General features: G+C 43.6%; 1 protein-coding gene across 2 annotated transcripts in view; it reads left to right on the forward strand.

Annotated features, from left to right (window-relative positions):
• Esr1 (estrogen receptor 1) overlaps nt 1-18,466 on the forward strand; it is a 372,005-nt gene that overhangs the window by 331,472 nt on the left and 22,067 nt on the right. For both annotated transcript variants that reach the window (XM_015996803.3, XM_006978086.4), the window contains exon 7: nt 6,824-6,957. In XM_015996803.3, coding sequence (XP_015852289.1) covers nt 6,824-6,957 — 134 coding nt within the window. The remainder of the gene's footprint in view (nt 1-6,823; nt 6,958-18,466) is intronic.

Here is an 18,466-nt window from a genome sequence, read left to right on the forward strand (position 1 = left end):
ACTTAACTGAACCTTTAGACCTTTGACTATGTTACCCACCCACCCCTTCCCAGCCCTGGGCAACTACCATTCTACTCTCTGCTTCTAATAGCCAGACAACTTTGGATTCCATATGCATATGAAATCTGGTGGTATGTGTTTTCTGTGCCTAAATTACTTCACTTAAACTAATGTTCTTCAAGTTCATCCATGTTGTTGAAAATGACAGGGTTTCCTCCATTTTTACAGCTGAGTGGCAGTCTGTCATGAATATATATTTTATATAATACCACATTGTCTAACCATTTATCATTTAATGGGAATTTTAATTGCTTCCACCTGTTGGCTACTGTGAGTAATGTTTATAAGAACAAGAGAGTGCAGGTGTATAGGCATGTATCTAGACATGCCCAGGGGTGAGGCTACTTGATCATATAGTAACTCTGTTTTCCATTTATTTCAGAATCTCCAGATTGCTCTCCATAGATGCTGTACCAATTTTCTCTCCTACCAATAGTGTGTATTGTTTTTTTTTCTCGCATACAGGTCTGATATTTGAGAGAGAGAGAGAGAGAGAGAGAGAGAGAGAGAGAGAGAGAGAGAGAGAGAGAGAGTTTGAAGGTCAGAGGAAAAATATCAAGTGTCATTCCAGAGACACTGTTTATCTTATTTTGACACAGACCTGGAAATTGCCAAGTAGTCTAGGCTGGCTGGCCAGTGAGACCCAGGGATATTCTTATACCTACCTTTCCGGCACTGAGATTACAAGTAGACTACTACTCCTGGCTTTCCCAAAAAAGTTCTGGGGTTTGAACTCGGGTCTTTATAGTGGCAAAGCTAACACTTTCCTGACTGAGCTGTCTCTGCAGCCTCGAGTCTGGTATTCTCATCAACTCCTTAGTCATTCAGTTTCCTTCATAGAGTTTGTTGTTGACCACCTTAAGAATTGTGAAATCATAAGTGTGGATGGAAGGCTTCTTTTGCTTTTCTCCTTGTTATAGGACTAAGGGACGGTTGTATCTCTGTCACTGTAGAACTCTGAAGAATGCCCATATCTGTAGATGCTTAAGTTCCTGGTGTACAGTGATGTTGTATTTACATATAACCTCTCCCACAGCCTCATACATTCTTCCCATCTTTAGGGTATGTATAGTGTCTAATGCTGCAGATGCTATGTACATAGTGACTGTGCTGTATTGTCTAGGGAATAACGACCAGGAGAAAACCTCACGTTCAGCACACACGTTTTCGTTACAGGCTGACAATGCAGTAGAGGGTTGGTTGAGTCTGCAGGTGTAGGAACCCCAGGCACGGAGGGCTGACTGTACTCTGTAAGCTGAGCAGTCCTACTAGGTCTTTCAGACCTAAGGTCTCTTTCAACTTCATCTCTTCATACTTGCTTTAAGATGGAAGTGGTTAGCACTGGCACACTTGCAAGCCCATTCATCTTTGGTTTCCCTCCATTCCCTTCCGTTCTTGCTCGAAGATCATTTCAGCCCCACCTGCACTGACCCTGCTCTTGTGCTTCCTTCCCGATGGCACAGAGCCCACTGTCTGCCATTGTTCTGACCACTTCTGCAGGAACGCTGCCTTCCTGCCAAGTTACCTCAGAGCAGTTAGTTTGCAGTCCAGTAGCGGGACCCTCCCTTGCTCTGCCATCTGCTTCCTGGTCACCCGGCCTTAAGGAGAGCAACATCCTCTATGGTCCTAGTCTTCGTCAAGTGCCAATCTATTTCTTACTCTGCCTTGGCTTGGGTATTTCTTCCTGGACTTCCAGTGCGACATGGATGGCTCTGCCTCTGTGTTCAGTCAGGAACAAATGGAGTTATTGGTTCAGAGCCACATAACTTAGTAAGCGGAGTCACCAAGATTCAAACCCAGGAGCTGAATTCCGGCATCTACATCCCTTTCTTTTAAAGGTTCACCCCTTTCAAAATTTTATAACATGCCAGTTTCAGCACTTTGTCTTTATACTACACGTAAGCAAATCACTCAGATGTATGAATATTCATGTGATTGGCATATTTCAGGTCATGGGCTTCATGAAAGATAACACAGCATTAGAAATGCAGGTCTTTAAATATAGTTGATCTCCCCTCTGTTGATTTTAAATGGCTTCTTAATTTGTAACTCCACTTTCTAACCATGTTGTACATTTTGTTTTCAAGACAACTAAATTAAATGATTTATGTTGATCTCCTGGGCCTCCTTAATTCTGTTGGTCAGTTTTCTTTTACACAAAGAGAGCCTTCCATTCTGGAGGATGAGCTTTTCTTAAGATGTACAGGTGCAGCTTGGGTCAGTAGAGTTCTTTGTTTCTCACAAGGATGAAATGTTACCTTACGGCTTCTGAAAAACAGGCTTTCAATTTTATAGAGGAGAAACTTCCAGAACATTCTATGAGCAAATTCTCTCTCAAGTCCTGCTTCTTTCCCCCATGGCTTAAGGGCAAATGGACCACATTTGAAGAGAGTAAGTGGCAGAACAAGGCTCCCCACAAGGGGATTCCGAGGTGCGCTAAAAGGCGCACTGATATGATGCCTGGAGGAGCTGGTCCTTGCAGGATGTCACGTCTCACAGTGGGAGACACAGGCTGGTCTGCCTGCTAAACTTCTCCTCTGATCTGTGACCAACGCTGTGCTTCTTTTAAAAATACAACTTGTTTTTTTTCCCATGCCCCGTGTGTTTCTCAGCCTCGAGAGCATTTCATGGATTTAGACTAATCTCATCTTACAGTACTGTCACCTCCAGATTCTTAGTTATCTATCATCCATTTCTCATACTCCGACTACACCTGTCCACTTGCAAACTAAATTAAATGGCTTGGTCTGATTTTCTCTTTTGATGTTCATGTAGAACATTCTGGCAGGACTTTGAAAAGAAACTCTAACCACAATGTGCAAGGACTGCAGCCAACAGAGAGGGATTCCTTTATGTCAGCCAGGTGACAAGTGTCTGCCTTGGATATTTACACAGATTAGGGCTGGCACACAGCTTGATACACAGTTTATTAACTGGATCACCAAGCACTAACACTAGTGGAAAACCCATAGGTAGTACACCATCATCCAGCCATCAGGATCCAGCTAGCATTCTGTGACGTGCTAAAAATATCGATAGGACCCTGGGAGTGCCTAATTTTTATCTACTTCACAAGAGGTAGGTGGCTCTAATGTTTGCAGAGTTGCTCCCATTGAAAAGGGAAGATGAGTTCCTTTGTATGCAGATGTAATACAAACTTCTTCCAGCCTCTCATAGCACAGTGAAGACAATTTCAGTTTCATGGCATTGGTTATCCTCCAAGAAGGCTTCAAAACTCAGACTCGGACTCTGAATGCGTATTTGTGCTGCAGGTGGAATGCTATGGTTTTGCCTTTGGTGTTAGTGGTCACTGTGTGCTCCCTCAACATGCCCTAAACACACACACACACACACACACACACGCACGCACGCACGCACGCACGCACGCACGCACGCACGCACGAACTGAGTGGAGAATCTGAGAAATGCACCATCTCTAGCCTCTCTCAGGTACTGGGGAGCGAGCAATGTGTATCTCCAGGTAATAATTGCTGGTGAGGAATAACAGGCTAGCCAGGGAGAAGGGGCAGGAGGAGTTAAGAAAAACTCCTCACGGGAAAATGTGGGAGACTGTTGAGAAGGGAGAACTGCTAAGCCTCTCCTTTCTCAGTTTCTGAGCTGAACTTTTCCTCACAGCAGGTGTGTACAGGCTCCCTCCCACACCCAGGCTCCCTCCCCTGCCGCTGTGCAGTCTGTTAAGTAAACAGAGACATTATACTGAGAAAGGAACATTTCTCTATTTTGGCTGTGAGTTGTTATTTTTAAAGCTTCATCCTCCAAACATGTCCCCCATCCTTGTTTATTCTCTTCACTAGAAAGAAGATGGACTACTTTTTTAAAAAGTCGACTATGTAACAAGAAAAACCCACCTATAGTCTGCATTCTCCAACCAAGGCCAAAAGATCCTTTGATGTGACTACCAATCCCACTCCAGGGTCGAGCAGTGTAGCTTCCAAAGGTTCTTCTCTGCTTCCCCTGAACCCCCAACCATCCAGATTTCCAGTCAAAAGAATGCATGTGGCACTTCTGATACTCAGGATCAATGGCCAACTACTCTCTTGAAGACACAGCCCTCTGTTTATCAGTATTTCTCTGCCAGACACTTAAATGCTGTCCCTTATGTGTGGACTCTCCATTGCATAGGAAAACTCAGTAAAGTTAGTCTGGGAATGCTAAACCAGTTGCTTGACTATGGATGCAGGCTGCATTTGGGGATCTTGCTATTATATTTAGAGGCTCTTACACCTTCTAAGGGAATACATGCATTGCATTGCTTTTATCTTCTTCCTTGTCATCTTGCTTCCATTCTTGATATGTTATCAATACTCATGCCTCTCTTGTCCTTCTCTGATGTCTAGCCCAATAACTGGTACAAAAGAGTTCTTTGGTAAACCTCGTGGAATGAGTTTAAATTTAACAAAGAAGGAAGATAAAAGAAATTGTGTGGCTGGTATTCCATCCCCTGGTTGGTAGAGCTATGTGGTTTAACTTACAAGGTTGGGTCTAAATTCTTTGATCGGAAAAATGAGAAAAAGCAACACATTAACCATGCTGGGTGTGCGTGAATATTATCAAAAGTCCCTTGCATATTTCAGTGTGAATAAAAGTGTTTTGCTCAATAAGTGATAATAATCAAAATTACTTGCTACCTGGAGGAAAAATATTACACTCAATCCTGTTTTACTTTTCCCTGTTGCACCAAAATAACTCCCAAAGGCTGGTTGTGTGATTCTGTGAACATATGAACATCTAATGAATTTTGCTTCTTACATGGGTAAATGTATGGATGTAGTTATAGCTTGACAGAGCTGTCAGAAAAATAAATGTATCTCAGAAGATCAAAGATTGTGTGTGGCATTTCAACTAGAAGGAAGCATAAGAGAATTGTCGTATGCTATCAGAATGGAGAGTGATCCTCTCAAACAAAAGGCATTGTTTTAAAACTATAAATGTAAAGCTGGACCTGCAATGAGTATTTTGTAAAGAAAATGCCAAGAGCAAAATTAAAAGAAATATATGACAAACCATGAAAAATACCTCTAGCACAAGACTAATTACTATAACACATAAAAAGTTCTTAATAATCAGTATGAACATGACTGATAGCCCTGAGGGAAAATGTAGGTGAAGGGTCCGAGTCGGAAGGTCAGAGAAAAATTTCGCGTTAATATACTCCATAGGTCTACCAACGTAGCTCAGTAGAGTAAGATAGTAAAACGTGTTCTTAACACGTGGGAAGCCTACATATAAACCTCAGGGTGAAAAAAGAACAGGAGCTTTTCCTACCTCTTTGTGTATTTATAGATATAAGGGGGTTTTTGAATGTTATATTTAAGTAGCTCACCAAGATTAATAATCACATCCTTTTACTTAGGAATTCCATTTCTAGAAGTATGTTTTATAGCTCCCTGTGCATGAAATAAGAGATAAACATGAGGATTATTACTGAGTGAATTGTTGCCAGCAGCATGGCGCTAGAAACAAAACTAAGTGGCAGTGAGGAAAGAGGTGGCCCAGAAGAGTTTCACCATGTTCCGCCAAAAGTGTTTTGGTCAGCAGTGGGCCACACATGCGACGTTCCCCCCCCCCCCCCGACCCTATACACCAGTGCCATCGCAGCTATCTCTTTAGTACAGTGATAACACTGCCTAATTAACGAGGCTTTTCTCAGAACGTGTTCCCATCAAGGGACACATGATTACACGGTACTCTGTTCAGTGGTGAGCTATTCCTCTGTTGAGAAGAGCGGGGAACTCGGAGACAAAAACGAAACGCAATGCTCACGAGTGCATCTGTGCTTGTGTTTGGAGTGCTTGTGTGTTTTATAAACGTTTGCATATTCACAGGCCGTTTTAACTTTTTCCTGTATCTTCAGTTCTTCAAACACATCATGCCTCAAAATGAACTAATTTCTTCCATATATAGTATATCATTTAATTTCTGAAACACCCCCATAGATAAGATACTGGTGGGTGTGGTAGCCCCTTGAGATTGCTCATTTACTAGTTGGTAAAACTAAGGTTAAAGTCGTGAAGCCTAGTCTATGGCCCAAGATAAAAGCCCGACTTACGCCGAGTAATACAGGATACACGTAGTTGGCCAACAGTTCCCAGCTCTTACAAATGTGTTTCCTGTCTCCTCCTCAAGTCCAGTGCATCACTCTGTGCCCTTCCATATTCAGGTATGTCTCTCTTCCAATCATGCATTCTCATTTCCCGACTAAATCCTGCATCTCTGAGGACAAACTTGAATGTCACTGGCTCAGCAAACCCTCACTTGTGCCGTCCCACGTAGCACCGGTGACCCCCAGCCCCAGCACACAGTCCATAGCTGCTGTAGGTTTCCTGGTCCTCAAAAGCATCTCAAGACAGATTAGGAAGATACTGTCCATCAGTGGAAAGCCATCGGCATCTTAGAACACAGGATCTTTCTTCATCCCTATCACACAGGCACAGGTCCGTAGTCACACCCGAACCGTAAGCATCTTTGATTACCCATAAGCCAGAGAACTCCACATTTAACACAGCGTATTTGGCCCCTGGATGTCGGAATTCTTGTAATAACTGTAAGGTTTCATTGATGGAAACCATGTTTTCCTGCCTTGCCTTCTCCAATCTAAATGAATGTTCACACTCGCTGAAAGAAAGTGGGCTGCCGATGGTCGCTACAGATTTGAGGCTGGGAGAGTCTTATGAATGTGAACCTTTATGACTTGTGGAAGGTTTTTCTGTGCTTTAATGCTTTTTCAAATTTGTTTTCGTAGGAATCAGGGTAAATGTGTAGAGGGCATGGTGGAGATCTTTGACATGTTGCTGGCTGCGTCGTCTCGGTTCCGCACGATGAACCTGCAGGGAGAGGAATTTGTGTGCCTCAAATCCATCATTTTACTTAATTCTGGTGAGTTGCTGACCCGAGAGAATTTAATGGTGGGCTGCTGGGAGGAATATTTACTTGTAATTTTTTTTTAAAACTAGATCCAATTTACTCGATATAATGTATAATGTTATACATTGAAAGAAATGGCACACATTTCAAATAACCTGCCATCACTCCAATCAGAGACCCAGAACCACGTGGATCAAATACGGTGTGTGAAAAGCATTTGTGTATAGGTAGATAGTTACACGTGTTAAAATGGAATTAGACTGAGGGACAGCCCTTTCAAGTTATGACAGAGGCCCTGGACGCACAGCTCAGTTGTGGAGTGTGCGGTGAGCATGCTCAAGGCCCTGGGTTCGGGGCCTAGGACCGACAAGAAACATGATGTCATCAAGATACTAAGGAAAGAGCATTGCTGGAGACAGAACATGTTTCTGGTTAAAACTGATTAAAGACACACTTGGCTTAAAGATTTATAAACAAGGAACAAAACAAAACAGTCCTCAAACGGAGGACCGGGAATGCTGCAGGCAAAGCTTCTGGAAGTGTACTTCATTTAGGCTAAGTGGCTCACACTCCTTGGCTGTTGTTCCTACACAGGCCTCCCTGAGGGATCCAAGCTAGCAGCCACGGCAGTTACATGTTTAGCTGCTCTATTTCTTTCCTTTCCTTTCCTTTTTCTTTTCTCTGTGATGATGTTAGCTGTTAGACACAGGGAATCACCACAGGTCACCCAGATGGAAATTGTGGCTCAGCCTGAATCAACACCCTTACCCTTCCCAGCCCCCCTGAGTGCCATGTAGATGCCCTTAACCAGGGACCTTTGTCCTGCAGCTCCACTTGGTTGTAGCTTGATGTCACCCTCTCGTAGAAATCATGTCTATTCCCAAGCCTCTGGCCTGAATCAGTTCCTCACCCTATCATGCTTGTTCTCGGATTTCTCAAGTGCAGAGCCACAGCAGGATCATACCCAGAGAGAATCGGCTCTCTTTCCACAAAATTCTGTCTCCTCCTCGGGACCCCGGGGCCCTTCCCATCTCCCCGACAGTTTTCCACTCCGGTTCCCCACCCACGCTAGACACCCATGTTCCTCAATAGTTATCACGGCAATCATCTTCACTTATCAGCCGAGGAACGGAAATTGGTACTATTACACTAGGCAAGGACCGAATTAGGGGAGCGAAGTTCCATGAAAAAATAATACGGTGCGTTGGCCACTCGGGAAGTGATTACCCTGCATTCAAGTTTCCAGTCCCACTCACGTGCATTGTGCTTCTTCATTTGAGCTGCTTGTCCTGCGCGTTGAAGGGTTCAGATCCCACAATGGCTCTTTATTGGATGAGAGTTCTGGGAGGAGAGCCACTCGCCAGCAGCGGCGCCAGGTCCCGATCCCGCTCCTTCTTCACTGGAGGGCTGGCATGTGTGGACAGCCTGCATGTGGGCAATCTGCTAACTTCAGGGACAGCGTGCCTAACAAGTGTTGGGAACTTCACCCCCCCTCCCCCCCCTTCCCCCCAATATTCCCACTCTAACCAGAAAAGTATAGCCAAGAGACAGGAAGTCAGTTGTGGAATGAGCGCCGTGGACACTTGTGGTCACGAAAACTGTTTTCCCCCACACCTGTAGCTTTTCCTTAAGTTTTGTTGTTTCTGTACTTACGCCGGTGTGGCTGCATTTTCTAATGTTATTGCAAAAATTAAAGACGAAACTGCAGCTGCAGAGCTTCTCTCCAGGTCCCACCAAGCCCCCCAAATCCCATAACCCACGTATAAAATAATCACTTAGACGCTTACATTATTTAAACTGTTTGGCCATTAGCTCAGGCCTGTCATCATCTAGCTTTTACTCTTATACTCAGCCCATTTTTATTACTCTTTATTTTGTCATGTGGCTCGTGGCTTACCGGTACTTTACCAGAGAAAAAAGCTCTCCAACTACATGAAACACTAGATTTGTGGGCTCTGAATTTTTATAACCCAATGGGACAAATACATTAAGGTCTCACCGGAAATCCTTTATTGAAGACTGACCCGGAGCTTCATACTGTATTTCCCACTATAGAATTGGGCTTCCAGCTCAATCTTTGTGACACTAGACAAGCCTTCACCCATGGTTTTGTTTTTCTACCCTCTGTCTCAAAAGTCCTGCACACATGCTTGCTCTTAAAGGGGCAGGATGCAGTTTTGGAAATAAAAGGCCCTGTCTACTGCAGAGTGGACGGTTGTCGTCTCCTGAGATAATGGGTAGCAGCTTGCCTTTGCCATCAATGACCGTACTGCCGGCTCAGGAGAGCTGTGGCAAAGCAGAAGCAGCTGCCCAGTCCTGACAGGCAAAGCCCCTCTCCTCACCACAAAGTGAGCTGTGTTCTAGAAAGACGGGCCTGGGCCATGCACGGTTCCCAGTGTCTGCTGTCGTTCCTGGAAAAGCAGAGCCAAAGAGGATGAGACTCTGAGACACAATGGGCCAGTTCTGGGAAGCCTTTTCAGAGTGAAAAAAAAAATAGAGAGAAAGAAAAGAAAAAAGAAATCTGCCACAGGAAGGTCACTACCATCAATTACTGCCCCCTACCACCCCCCCCCACCCCCCACCCCCCCTGCAACTGTAGGAGTTCCAGATGTTTCTAAAACCTTAACCAACGCACAGCTTTCATCTGGGACAACTCTTGACCTATCATGAGACAAACGATAAAGCAGCTGTGACTCCAGGACCTGTGACAGAGGCCACACAGGCTGTGATTCAGGGAATCTAGTTAGAAGATGCCTGCCTATCTCTGGCTAAGCCTTGGGCTTGGGAGGAAGCTCATGCCTCTGTTGCCCAGTTCTGAGAGTTTGTTCACAGTGGCCTCGGTTTGGAGGCAACATTGGGAGAAGCGAAGGATTGTTTTGAGGGCCTGTTCAGAATGTCTTTCTAGAAGCCACAGAAAGATCTCCAAAGGCCAGAATTTCCAAAGACCTCCTCACAACTGTCTAGGAGAAAATGTTTAACACAATTCCTGTGTTTAGTTAGAATGATTTATTTGCTTACAAGAGCTCAGAATCATCCCTAGGACAAACACCGATCCCACATTGAAGGAGAGAAGTAGTCTTGGCTAATCCAGACAGGCCTTAGCAAAAAAAAAAAAAAAAAAATCAATGCCAGCTTCAGGGCTTTCTGAGAACCAGCTGGACAGAGTCCAAGAGGAGAGCAAGTAGGAAGAGGGCAGATGAGCTCAGGGCAGGAGCCTGCGGAGGAGCGGAAGTGAGAGGAATGGGCATTCCAGCCACACGAGGAGGCTGAGAAGCATGCGCCAGACCTGGCCACACTCTTCCTCCAGTCCACTGTGACGTCACGTCATTTCTTCATGATCATTCAGACGCGCCCACTGCCTGCAGACCCAGCTCCCTAGTGAGTCTTCCTCCTTGACTGTTTGGCTTCTTAGTAACACACGGTCGAGCCTTCCAAGAGCTGGTTGGTTTTATTTCTCTCCTCAAAAATTTCATTCATTTCTTCAGTAGGTCTATATTTATGACAGTCTTGCTGAGCTCTTCATGTCAAATACACCCAGATGAATGTTATGATTTTGTGGTTATCTTTTTTTTTTCTCCTTAACCAAGGTAATTCTCTGTTTCTTTATATGTGCATTTCTCAATTTCCCTAAGAATGGTTTATTGTCCGTGTTTCTCATGGTCTTGGGGACCACATATTGTCAACAGACATTGCTTCATTTGACCCTTTCATAGAAGCCTATTTGTTGGACATTGCCGGGGGATGGGCTGGAAACATGTCATCTTGCTAGGCTCTCCCTCCCGCTCTGCAGTACATGCCTTCTCTGTGGACTGTCTCAGCACCCTGGGTTACTGAGGACAGAGGAGAATGATGGAGACATGGAGGATGCATTGGTAGAGCACAGGAGGCCTGGTGCAGTGAATGCTGTCGTTGTCAAGGATGAGAGAATCTGGCTTCAACTGAAGAGGTCTCTGGCTTTTATAATGAAATATTTTAGTTTAAAATCCTTCGGGTAGGATCCCCCAAAGTGGAGAGACTTAAGGCTAATATAAAAGGGGCTGTAGCAGCTACCGGAGACTTTGTAAATTATGCTTCTTAATTGGTGTAGAAAAGTTAGAATGACCTTGATCATGTGGGTTTGACCTTCTACTGACAGACCGCAGAGGCGAAACTGCAGAGTCACTGCACATCACTTACTAGTTTATCTTCTTCTCAGCCTCATGCCCCTTCCAAATCCACTCCCAGGCAGAGTACTACCCTGTCACTGAGTGTTTTCCGAGCCTCGGGAAGGTCATATATTGAAGCTTTGTGTGTATGCATCTGTCATCTCTCATGAATGTGCAGTTAAGCCTTCAATTCAACTTATTAATTATGTCTATCATTCTATCATTTTGGAGCCACCTCTCTCTCTCTCTCTCTCTCTCTCTCTCTCTCTCTCTCTCACGCACGCACACGCACACATGCACACATGCATGCATGCACGCACGCACGCACCTACAGTTCTGTATGTTGTATTCTAGAGAGCCTCTTTCACTCAGTCTCATTTCAGTCTCTGCTAACCTACCCAGTGGATCCCAGACAGCTTCTGTAGTTCCTGGCTCTAGCTCTCTATGCTGTCTGTCTTACTCTAGACTGTCTCTCTTCTCCTGACCCACAGGCCAATTCCAGCTACCCAGAAGCCTCAGTGCATCCCCAGCAGCAGGCTTTCTGGTTGCTCCTGGAGTTGAAACTTGACACCCTTGATTACCTATTCATCCCAAACTCAACTTCCAATGACATTTGTCTTTCAGTGGATGGAATAACAAAAAGTAGTAAGAGCTAAAACCCACAGACCACTAAAAATCTAAGGGAGAAAAGAAAGTTCGAGAAACTAAATGACAAAACCTCTAGACAGTGTAACCTTGGTGTTCATTTAGGGAAACAAGGCAAGGTTGAAGAAGAGCATACATGTCGCACATATATGTTAAAATCATGGCAGCTGTCTTCTGTTGCCCAGTTTTGTTTTGCTAATATGCATGTCTTGTTTTTATGGTGCCCTGATGAAAAGCACATGAGGCCAGAGCTGATGAAATCTGGTTTGCCTTTGCTGCATTCACGAGTGGCCACATTCTTGTTAGAGAAACATTTATTTCATAATGAATTATAACAAGTTTCCATCACAGAGAATGTCCTCCATCTCCCCTCTTCCTACCACCCTGTTCTAGATTATTTGTGCTCTGTATTATTAGACAACCACTCAGAAGCATTTAGATTTTCAAGTTTAGAAATAAAACAATGATTTAGAGAGGCTCTATATTTAGATAAAAGAACATTGAAAAAAACCATATTGACTTTAAACATCAAGGATTCATTAACTCTCTGCAGTTGAAAGTTTCCGACAAGACAAGGCCTGGGAAATAGCAAATGGACACACTGTCAGGGATGCCGATGTTGTCACATCAGAGAAGACTCTATCATCTCTTGACTTTTTTGTGATGCCAAGCATCCTCACCACAGAGTCTGCTTATTGTCATTATTTTGAGATGAATGGCACTTCATGGTTACCAAGTGGTTCATTGTCGGTCCCTCTGACGGAACTCTGCAGGCAGCCAAGTCCACTCAACTTTTGGGCCTTTCTGTTGTGAAAACTTCTGATACAACCTTAAACCTCTTGGGTCATATGGCTTCCCACAAGCGTGCTGCGACCCAAGCTCTGTCTTTAGAAAGGTCTTGGATTCAGGGAATGAACTCTGCTGTTTACTTGGGTAGAGACCTTGATAAGCTATCTCCCTGACTCTAATGGGTACATTAGTACCTAGCGAGCTCAAGACCTCAGAACCTGTCATGGTTGCTGAAAGAATGTCCATAGGGGATCTTGCCCTGCTCCTTGCATGTAAACAAAGGTGAATACTAGTCTGTTTCTTCCACAGATTCCAAATACAAACACCTTTCCTGTGTCTTTATAAAAGAAATGGCTTTGTTCTTCTTCGCAGAAGAAATAATAATAGTAACCATTATTATAGAGTAAATTACTAATGGAACACTGGAGGCGGCAGAATCCCTGCCATTTGCAATGAAGGGTCCATTCACTCAATGGACATGCTCCTGCAAGTAGACCATGTACAAGACTCAGATCCCGTATAATGTCTCAGAGGTCTCTTGGAGCATCTGAAACGTGGGAGAGCCAAGCATATGTCTTCCTTTTCTCATTGTTGTGACAGATACTTGGCTGAAGGACATTAGGGTTTATTTTGGCTGGCAGTTTAAGGGTGCAGTCCATTGTGACAGGGAAGACATGACATCAGGAGCATGAGGAAGCAGGTCACATTGTTGCCATAGCCAGGAAGCATCAACGGATGGATGCAGGTGCTCAGCTTGCTCTCTTCTTTAAATTCAGTCCTAGAGGCTGGGCGGTGGTGGCGCACGCCTTTAATCCCAGCACTCGGGAGGCAGAGGCAGGCGGATCTCTGTGAGTTTGAAGCCAGCCTGGTCTCCAAAGTGAGTTCCAGGAAAGGCACAAAACTACAGAGAAACCCTGTCTCCAAAAAACAAAAAACAAACAAACAAAAAAAAATTCAGGCTTAGACCTCAGCCTGTGAGATGGCACTACTCAGACTCAGGGAAGCTCTTCAATCTTCAATTAAATATTTTTTGGAAACATCCTTATGGATAAACCTAGAGTTAGGTTTCCATGACAATTCCAAATCAAATCATGTTGACAAATCAAGAATAATAGGCATGCCCATCTAAATGCCTACAGCCTACAGAGGAAAACACAGAGTTCTGGGTTTGAACATGACATGTTAAAATTTAATCCCATTAGGAGGTAACAAGAGGAGGGTTGTTAATTTGACTACCATGTGCACAGATGAGGCTTTTGAAAGATACCTGAGATTAGATAAGGCCATTGGAATGGTGCCTCTATGATTGACAGACAGGTAACTTCATAAAAAGGAAAGACAAGGATCAGAGTATACACACAGGTCCATACACTTCGTAGCTCTTGCTATATGATGCCATGCACTACTTTGTACAACTTCAGACAAGTTACTTAACTGTTTCCTGCTCTGTTGTCCTGTCCAGGAAGTAGACATTTCAATCTGCTTACCTTGTAGAATTATTGTTAATGGAATTGAGCTCGTAGAATAATGCCAACTGAAACTGACAATTGGTGTTAGATAAGATTATCTTTTCCTCTTATATAGCAGATGAGTATTTTCACAGATAGTCTTGTGTCATTTACAGACAGGGCTGCACCTGTGAAATACTTTCCTAGGTTATTTCAGTGTTATGTGCCCACCACAAAGTACTCCTATGCAGAACTCAAAGCTACAGGCCCATTGCCTGGGATGGCCTCTTGATGGACTTAAGAGATGGTAACCATGAGATATTCCAGGCTGCTACTGGCATAACATAGAGTGTGATCTTAGAGTCATTTTTTTTTTTTGCAAGTAGAAGAAATGCATTCTAAAGCAACAATAAAAATGATCTTCTGGTAGACACTGAATCAGAAGCATTTCCCCTTTTCATTGTCTTGAATGAATGTAATATAGTATATATAATTGTGTGTGCCTCACTTTTGTATGAAGGGCTGTGGTCAGGTCTCATCACACCAACACCAGCACAAACATGAGAGTAATTCTTGCACCACAGCAGTGGGATAGATGGTGGTGGTGTGTCATTAAGTGCTAAGAAGTATTTAGCTCCATAGTAGTCCCATGGGACCACTGTATAGAATGTGGCCCATCACCGAAGTGTCAACACGACATGGAAAGTAGGACTGTATTTATATTTATATATCTTCTTCACAGTTATACACGAGTGTTGTTTTTCCAAAGCAAGCTTTAAAATTACATGTAATTGTTTGTGATATGTTCAATGAATTTCACCTTTTGAACAATTACAAGGAATTTTTTCTATTTTGAAAAGTGATACTTATTTTATTCTTTTAATGAACTGCTGCCCAGTTCCAACTTTTAGTTTGAACATTTTAGTGGAAGTATATTTGCTATGAGAAAGAGGTAATGGCCGTTTGTAAAGCTATTGGCACATAGTGCCTCCTGCCCCATGGACATCATCGGATCAGTCTTCATCAATCACTGTGTAAGTGCTCCCTTATTGCTCCCGTAAGCCATCCATTGTGCTTTGTGGGTCATGAGGCAGATGAATGAAAGCTGCTGGGATGACTAGGGAGCTGCTAGCTTCCTCTTGGCCAGCCCCTGCTGGGACTCTTAAAAAGCCACAGTCAAGGAGTCTACATATGCTGTCATAGAAACACCTCCTTTGAAAGCTACCTTTTATCAGAACTGGGCTTTGTGTGGCATGCAGGTGCTGTTTAGTTTTATATTGTGCACAGATGCCATGACAGTGAACCACCCTTGTAAGCAATAAGCATGTTTGCATGGCTGGTTCTCTTATGTCTTACATTCTACCTCTGATTTTTCAAAGAGGATTGTTTTCAAAGAGCAAGGCACGTAGTTGAAGAACTACAAACACATCGTTTAGGTTACTCTTTTGGAGTTGAAGCTGACTTATAGGGACATGGCTAGCACATGGTTCTGGGACTTCCTGGGATGAAAATTCCATTTCTTGGTCATTAATGAGCTTGGAAGAAACTGTTTGTCACATGACTTTACCTTCACTCCAGCCACACCTTTCTCTGCTAAAGCCCGAATCTGTGGTTCAAACTGTGTCCTCCCCCATGTCAACAAGCCCGTAAGGATCAAGTGACATCTGCCTCTCTGTTCTCTGTGGATGGAAGTCGACAGGGCTCTGAAGGCACAAGGGTCAAGAGGGAACTCAGTTTTCTTTATGATTAGCATGGACAACAGTGATGAATGACACCCAGAATGTCAAAATTCTTTTCATTGTGACAGATGAAGCACCGGTCTTTCTGGCTGGGATGGCAATGTGAATTCCCGAATTCGTTGAGCCTCTGTGTCCTCTGAAAGCAAAGCACACACAACCTTCTAGAGACACTGTGGTGCTGTGTGCTCTTCTGGTGTCCCCCTCTGCGTGTGCTCTGGGAATCACATACTGTCGGGCTTCGAAGCTCATCTATTATTATATGTAGCCCTGCAGCTCAGATTATTGGTGACATCTCAGAATTCTTTCCAGCCAAGAAAAACCACTGGATAAATTTTCAGTGACAAACTGATTAGCTTCATTTCCTGCTGAAACCACAACCTTGGAGAGTCTCAGAAATATGAACCACCTTAGAGACGATGGAAATATTATGAGAAAGGTAATGAGTAATACCTCCTTGACAATCTCTGTGTTCTTTGAAGGACCCATTCGCCAGGTGTGTTTCCCACTCAGCAGCTCAGGTGTTGACACAGTCTGTGAAATAATAGGAATAAGAGGCACTTTTTGTAATTTTAATAGCATTTTCATTCTTTCCTGGGTACCCAGTGCTTGGAAATATCGGAAAATATGGAAAAGACAGCAAGAAAAACAGTCACTCAGCCCATCGCAATTTCATCACACAGAAGTAATCATTGTTAACATTTTTTGGTAAAAGTCTGCAGTTAGAGAGACTCATAGAAGCCAGGAGGTGATGACACACACCTTTAATTCCAGCATGTGGGAGGCAAAGGCAGGCGGATCTCTGTGAGTTTGAGACCAGCCTGGTCTATATAGTGAGTTTCAGGACAGACAGAGCTATATAACAAAGAGACTCTGTTTCAAAAACAAACAGCAGGACACAAAGAGACTCACAGGAGATGCCCAGTCACATCAGCTCCTTTTTGACAAACCATCCTCTGACCTGTTTTGGAAAGCGGAATTGTTTCTAAATTGCTCCTAATGCTTTTTACTATTAAAATTATTAGTGATCTCAAATGTCCAAGGAGGTAAGTCCGTCGGCAGTCATTTCTAGTTTCTCGCAAGCCTTAGAGCTAAGAAATTCTTAGTGTAGCATTTGAGTGCTGAGCCAGAGGTGAGGCAGATCTGGATTCTAGTTCAGGCTGTGCCAATTATTTATTGACTGGGTGACTTAGTCAAAGACAGAGCATTTGCCCTCCTGGAAACACCCCCAGCCCTTACGTTTGTACCCCCAGCCCATGCATTTATAGGCTCCCTTGCTTCAACATCTTTCAGTCTTTGTTTCCCAACAATTAAAATGTGATTTGCATATGTTTTTCTCGTTTGCGTTTTTGCTTTACTGGGGAAATGGTTCAGATGGTAAAGCACTTTAAGACTCGAATCTGATCTCCTGCACCCACATACAAGGTGTGAGCATTTGTAGTTTCAACTCTGGAAACGTGGGGGCAAGAGGGTCACTGGTATTCGGGACCAGCCAATCCAGCTGCAGGTTCAGTGAGAAAACTTGTCTTAGTTTCTTGTCTTGGGGTTGTGAATGATTGAGAAAGACACTTCAAGTTAATGTCTGGCTTCCACGTACAAACATATCCACACTTACACACACACCAACCCCCCCCCACACACAAACTCATGCATATGTATGCACAAATTTACTTTCACTATTTAATAGACTTTACTTTTTGTGTATAATACTTTTGTTGATTCCTGCAGAATCTCATATAACATACCTTGATATATTCACCCTCACCCCTTTCCCAATTAATTTCAGATCAACTCCCTCTCTCCACCCTGTGTCCTCCTTTGACTTTTTCTTTAGAGCCGACTGTCTTTCAGCACTGTCCTGGTCTTCTGGCTCCTATAATCTTTCCCCCATTCTTCTGCAATATTCCCTGAGCCTTAAGTACAGGGGAACTTGTGTTGTAAACATATTAGTCCAGGGCAAGCACCCCCTGGTCAGTTGATCTCTGCATTTTGACCAGTTACGGTTTTCTATAATGATCTCTGTCTACTGTAAAAGAAACTTCTTTGGTAAGGGGTGAGAGCTATACTTACCTGTGGGTTTCAGGATGAGTATTTAGAACACAGTTAGACATTACACTGGCTTAGGAAGCATCAGTAGCCCTCCAGGTTCTGTGGTCTCAACCAGCCACAGGTAGCTGGCTAACCTTACAGTGCCAGTCATGGAGTCCCTTCTATTGAGTGAACTTTGAGTCCAATTAATATTGTTTGTTGTCCCCAAGATATGAGTGTCACTATTGCACCTTTTGGAATAGCTCACCAGGCTGGTCTTGGTTGTGGTTCATTGGCTTTATTGTTGGATAGGACTATTGATTGCTTTTCGTCATTGGTGGCTTGCATTGTTCTTTCTGACTCTAAGAGAGCTAGTCCTCAGTGGGGGAGCTTTTGGGTCAGATGCAGATTATTTCCTTCAAATCCCATGTCTGAAATGTGTGGTGTCTTCAGCAATAGGTCCATACCTTCTTTTGAAGGGGAGGCACCAATGGTAACAGCAATAGCCTATATTGCTTTGGGGGAGGGGGTCTCTTGGACTCCCCTGAACAATATCTCAAGAGAAGGTTTCCCATACCTGACGTTGGTGTCTTTGTTAGTCTGTGATTTTTGAGCTAGGGAGCTTTGTCACCTCCATTTGCATAACTTAAACTATATATGTGTGTGCTTAGTTGTCATATATATTTATAACTACATTCATATACATGAATAGAGATATATGGTACATGTG

The sequence above is a fragment of the Peromyscus maniculatus genome, chromosome 16, assembly GCF_049852395.1.
Source record: "Peromyscus maniculatus bairdii isolate BWxNUB_F1_BW_parent chromosome 16, HU_Pman_BW_mat_3.1, whole genome shotgun sequence".
In the NCBI taxonomy this organism is placed as follows: domain Eukaryota; kingdom Metazoa; phylum Chordata; class Mammalia; order Rodentia; family Cricetidae; genus Peromyscus; species Peromyscus maniculatus.